The sequence below is a fragment of the Parasteatoda tepidariorum genome, chromosome 1 (assembly GCF_043381705.1).
Source record: "Parasteatoda tepidariorum isolate YZ-2023 chromosome 1, CAS_Ptep_4.0, whole genome shotgun sequence".
In the NCBI taxonomy this organism is placed as follows: domain Eukaryota; kingdom Metazoa; phylum Arthropoda; class Arachnida; order Araneae; family Theridiidae; genus Parasteatoda; species Parasteatoda tepidariorum.
This window is the reverse complement of record NC_092204.1, coordinates 105461458-105467457: the sequence shown is the minus strand read 5'-3', so window position 1 is coordinate 105467457 and position 6000 is coordinate 105461458. Positions and strand designations below refer to the sequence as shown.

The 6000-nt window shown below is 28.1% G+C and overlaps 1 protein-coding gene across 1 annotated transcript in view; it reads right to left on the bottom strand.

Annotated features, from left to right (window-relative positions):
* Window positions 1-553: 553 nt before the first annotated feature.
* LOC107454874 (cell adhesion molecule 4) overlaps window positions 554-6000 on the bottom strand; it is a 38938-nt gene continuing 33491 nt past the window's right edge. The window contains exons 6-7 of the mRNA XM_016072207.3: window positions 1254-1434; window positions 554-694 (exon numbers count right to left, since the gene is read on the bottom strand). Of these exons, the coding sequence (XP_015927693.2) occupies window positions 600-694; window positions 1254-1434 (276 nt within the window). The 3' untranslated portion in view covers window positions 554-599. The remainder of the gene's footprint in view (window positions 695-1253; window positions 1435-6000) is intronic.

Here is a 6000-nt window from a genome sequence, read left to right as displayed (position 1 = left end):
CATTATGAAAAGTGTGTCGATTAAGACTACCGTGCTTTTCGTGTTCCCATAGAGAAAGAAACACGGTAAATTTTATCATATTCTGCAAGTTTTAACCATACACTTTTCCTCAGAGTAAAATGTTTTTATCGCATTTATATTTTATTAAATATAAACTAATTTAATTAAACATCTTTTTGAATTACCCTGTATTTTTCTGCTTCTTAAATTCAGCATTTTCATAATGTTGTTTTTCTCTTCAAATGCTTTATTTATAAACTTCCTCATAAAAGTTATTGTTACGTTTATAGCTATACTTTTTTTTATACTCTTAGGTATTACAAAAAGGATGGATTTTTTGGAGTTGTTAAAGGCAAGTAGGTAACACAGCACACGAACAATCATACACAAATTCATAGAGACATAATCTTTCAAACATTTGTTTTTGAAACCTTTATCCACCAATAGAAAAAAATTCCTCACATGCTAGATTGTTGGTTTTCCACCAATCATCATCAAAAATACGTATACAAATCTCTCCTTTTGATTTGCATACAATTCTCCTCCCTTCAGGTTTCTTTTTTTTCATTTAAAAAGGACATCCTTTTTGAGTGGTTTCTTCAAATCGGTAATTCCATTAGCATGGCGTGAAACACTAAACTCGAGAAGAACATTAAATAAAATAAACTTGGCTTCAGCTCTGTTTGCTTCGAACCTGCAAAAATGAAAATTAAAATTGATATATAAATTAGATCAACGAATTAAATAAACAATAAAATGAAAACTTCGTTAGATATATTATATTAGGCAGCTAAGTATCCTGACACGTTGTTATTACGTTGATTGATTTGCAATAATTGTTGTTTTATTTAACACAAAACAGTTTTTTTATGAAATTTGAAATTATTAATTAAATTATATACACTGTGAAAAATTCTATTTACTTCCGCTTGCGTTGAACAATATTATGGTTCAACACACTCCAAAAGAGAAGTATAAATGAATATGTATAAATAAATAAAAGAAAAAAAATACACTTATAAAATATTTGATGGATATTCGTATTCAATTTATCAAATTGTTTATTAATCGTGTTTAAGAATCAATAAAGAATATGAGTGTAAATGAATAAACATAAATTTTTAGATTCGCTGATAGCTTTTTTTTTTTTGGTGTTTACAGTCGCACGAGGCCAGCTCATAATTTCTATATATTTTACAATATCACTCTGCCAAATTTATTTGAGGATACATGATAGTTTTTTTTACTATTACCTGTTGCCCTTATTTCTTTTATTGATTCTGAACTTATGTGGTTTATAGAAGCAACACATTTAACAACCACTTTTCCATTGTGCAATACGTCAGGTTTAAGTCGAAATCTAAGAGCCAAACTCGTGCTTTCTAATTGATCTGGATAAACTACTGTTTCTTGGTCGGATAGATCAGACTGCGCCTGTAACATAACAAGCAGATATCTTAATTTAGATCCAGTAAGATAACAAATAGATATCATTACTTATATCCCGTAAGATAATAAATAGATATCTTAATTTACATCCTGTAAGATAAAAAACAGATATCGTAATTCAGATTCTGCAAGATAACACAGATGTATCCTAATTTAGATCCTGGAAGTTAACAAATAGATATTTAATAGATATATATCATGGTTTAGAAAAATTAAATAAATAAATAAAAAATAAAAATATTTAAAAAAATATTGATTTTAAATAAGTGTTTTATATTCATGTCATTCATACCACATTAGTAAGATACATTCACAATATTTTACTGTGAAAGTTTATTTACTTTATTTATGCGACTACAGTAATTTTATAGGTGTAATTATTATATATTTATTATATATTTAAAAACGAGAATTATATTTCTGATTATTAATAATATCTAAAAATGTAAACATTTTCTTTCTCTGAAAAGTTATTTTTACTATAAAGTATATACTAACACTATATTAAAATATTAAATTTATTAAAAAAATAATCAAAGTTTTAGATGATGTTTTAGTAAATATTACATTTTGATACCTCAAAGCACCAATTATGTATACACCAATTATTTTCATACGGTGAATAAATTTTGATGTATTGTTACCACCTTATTTTAGCGTCGACATAAACAATTTTTCTTATAAAGAAATTCGTTAGATTTTTATTTACTTTTTCATTGTTATAGTTTTATTTATTTTATTCACTATATATTCGTTTGTTTATTGGTAATATCTATTTTCGTACACTTTGGAATCAATTTATGTCTAAATTGCAGAAACATTTTGTTTAAAAAACAAGCTCATTTTTAGTTATATATTTGCAGTAATTTTTTCAAACATTTGCTCTTTTGTCTATTTTCTATAATTGTTTACCCCATAACTACGCTTCTGCCCATAAAAATGCATTTAGTACACCTCAACATCAAAACTAGCATGAACCATAAGTTTTTACAGTGTAGATTTAATTTAATTCATTCTTGTGCACTAAAACCATATTTGCGTAAAAAATAGGCCACCCTATATAATTTTTTATCTAATAATTGTATCTTTACATTCTGTAACTCTATCTTAACGGTTTGGGTGTGTGTGTGGGGGGGGGTAATCTCAATTATGCTAATTAGTTAGTGTGGACGATAATCTAAGAAGCGAAATCAGACACAAAAGTGAACTTTCTCTGAATAAACGTGCATTTTTTTCTGATTTGGGTTTCTGACCCTCAAAATAAAAGGTGTAAGCGCAATGCAGCCTAAAAAAAAAAAATATGGTCCGTCAGTAGAGCATTTCAAAGTTTGAACCCCTTAATGTTAATTCTACTTTTTGCGTATTTCAAAATTGATCGAGATGTTTCTAAGTGAACTGAATTTTTTTTGCATACAATTAGTTTATCTAAAGATATCCATGCAAAATATAATTTTTAGTAAATATTTATTATCCTCTTATTATTTTGGCACAGTACATTGCAATAAAGTTTATTTTAAATTCAAATGTTTATATAATGTTTAACAATATTTTCAAAGAAATATTATAAAATATTTAAAAGGCATTAAGTTTTTGGTTTTTTTTTAGCTCAGTTTCCAGCTTAACCGAAGAAGACTAGAAATTTTTTTTTCTGATCATATAAGAGCTTGGCATATAACATTAAAATGTGAAATGCAGAAACTGTCTAGAGATGGAATAGAACTTTTTAAACTTTGGCAGTAAAGGTCACTGAAGACACATTTGAAAATGAGAGTCACGATCTGTTTACGAACGAAGAGAAATTCAATTGAAAGTCCCGCGGTGAGAAAAGGAAAATTTGATTTGTTAGACATTCACAAGGTAAAATGCAATATCTTTGACAAAAAATATGAATAAAGAGAAAAATATTTCGTGATTCCGAATGGTATTTCAAGCTGAATATTAAATTAGTTGTAATATTTCATGTTTCTTTATAAGTTTTTGGTGATTTTAATCCACTTTAAAGTAAAATTATTGATATGTAGCGGCGAATATGCATTTATTTAACTTTATGGAAGGCGTATGAATAGATGTAAATGCAGTCATGGTTACATTTCTCTCTTAGTTTTTATCTCAACGCAGGCAATACACGATGTTCTGACATCATGATGCAAAAACTTTATGAATGTTTAGCGATAGATATGTATTTGATTATCTTTATGGAAGGTGTTAAAATAAGTGTGAATGTACTATGCGTACTAAATAAGAAGACACGCTTACTTCAATACTATAGTTATTATCTCGTTGTGTTTAGAGAAAAAAAGCATTCTGGTGAAATTACAGTACTGTATAATAAGGACATTTCTGGTAAAACAAACCAATAATTCTTGTTAAAAGAACTGAAATATATGATATTTGAACCATTCGCCAATCAATTTTAATCTTCATATTGAAGTGGTTTGTAGGAAATTCAGTTTTTCAAAATCTTAGTTCTTAATACCACGCACTTAGTAAAAAATACAAAACTGGTTTGTAAATTTAACGGAATAAATGATTTTTATGCTATACTCAAAGGTATCATGACAAAATTTCCAAATTTTACCACATTTACCAAATTTTAACACATTATATAAAATTATATTTCTTTGTTAGTTTTACCAAAATCATGACCTAATCGCTTCTTTTAAAATCACCGAACTTTTTGGCGTTTTCATAGAGTCAGAAACAAGATAAATTTTACCATATTTCTGGTAGTTTAGTTTGGACCATATTTTTTTGTTAGTGAGAGTATCATGTTTTGATCTCATGATACATTAGCTATATTAATAAATATGGATTGATATGCAATTAATTATCAATATGGAAGATGGATAAGAATAACTGTAATTTCAGCCACGTTTCCATTTCTATCATCGTGTTTATATCAACGCAAGCCTGATATGACATTAAGAGATCATGATGCAAAAATTATATGATTGTAGAGCGATAGATATAGAAGTCGTAGGAATAACTGTAAATTATTTACTAATTAAGGGTACCGTCAGATGGGGTGACTTTGTGCGAACTGTCGTTTTTTTCAATTTTTGCGTCGTTCCATCTAGGGGTATTTTTTTAAAGCTCGGTATCAACTGATTTCAGTTGTCAACATAAGGAACTAATGTTTTACCAAGAACTGGAAATGTAAACATCATCGTTCTTGGAAAATTATGAGCTCCAGTTAGAAACAGTCTCAAATTTTTAACGTCGCAAAATCGGAGGCTGGAAAGTCTGCTCGGTTAAAGAAGTTCTAGTTATCCTAGCCAGGAAAGAAGGTTATACTTTAAAAGTCTTATCAATTGAGGTAACAAATCATGCATACTTTTTTGTTTTTAATTATTACAATGTTAGTTATTTAATAATTAATAAAAAAATGTACCCTGGGGTGCATTTTTTTCCAGAGAAAAACATGCCAAGGACTTATAAAGAAAGCCTGGAGCAAGAAATTATAGCGATTACTACACCAAAGAAGCGTTAGAAAAATGTTTGGCAGAAGTAAAAAATGGCTTATCCGTTTCGAAAGTGTCGAAAAAATTCGGAATTCACCGAAACACGATTTCGAACAAAATTCGTGCGAAGCATTCGAAATCGCATGGTGAATATTATTCTTCATTTTCATATTGTTATTTTTCATTTAAATTTCCGTATGCTAATTATTTAAGATATTTAATAAGAGAGGATCATTCGGAGTTGTAGAGTTGGAGGCAATTTGGGGGCGTTAAATGAGGGAATTAATTTAACTGTTCATTCATGTCAATACATATCAAATGTTTGATTGTACCAGAAAATCATAAAAAAAGTTACCTAAGATTTAATTAATAAGAAAGAATCTAAAAATTAAAGTTTTTATGTTAATCTTAAGTAGATTCAGGCCCGTCGCTAACCGATTCGAGAGGGCGGCGTTGAAGTTTATTTTGCCGACTGTCATATATATATATATTTANAATGGCTTATCCGTTTCGAAAGTGTCAAAAAAATTCGGAATTCAAAAAAATCTCATGGTGAATATTATTCTTCATTTTCATATAGTTATTTTTCATTTAAATTTTTGTATGCTAATTATTTAAGATATTTAATAAGAGACTGTTAATAAGAGAGGATCATTCGGAGTTGTAGAGTTGGAGGCAATTTGGGGGTGTTAAATGAGGGAATTCATTCAACTGTTCATTCATGTCAATTCATATCAAATGTTTGATTGTACCTGAAAATCACAAAAAAGTTACCTAAGATTTAATTAATAAGAAAAAATCTAATAATGTTAAAAAAATCTGAAAATTAAAGTTTTTATGTTCATCTTAGTAGATTTGTTAATACATAGTACATATTTATATGTAATATACTTGTATTGTTCGTTAAAAAAGTTAAATATTGCTTATTAAACGATTTTAAGTCAAAGTGAATGAACATAACTGAACTAAGTCATTATTTTATTGCATTGCACAAAGTCACCCCATCCTGGAGTGACTTTGTGCATTCGACTAATTGATTGTTTACAAATAATAAACATTTCAAATCAGCTCTTAACTACGCGCAGTTACT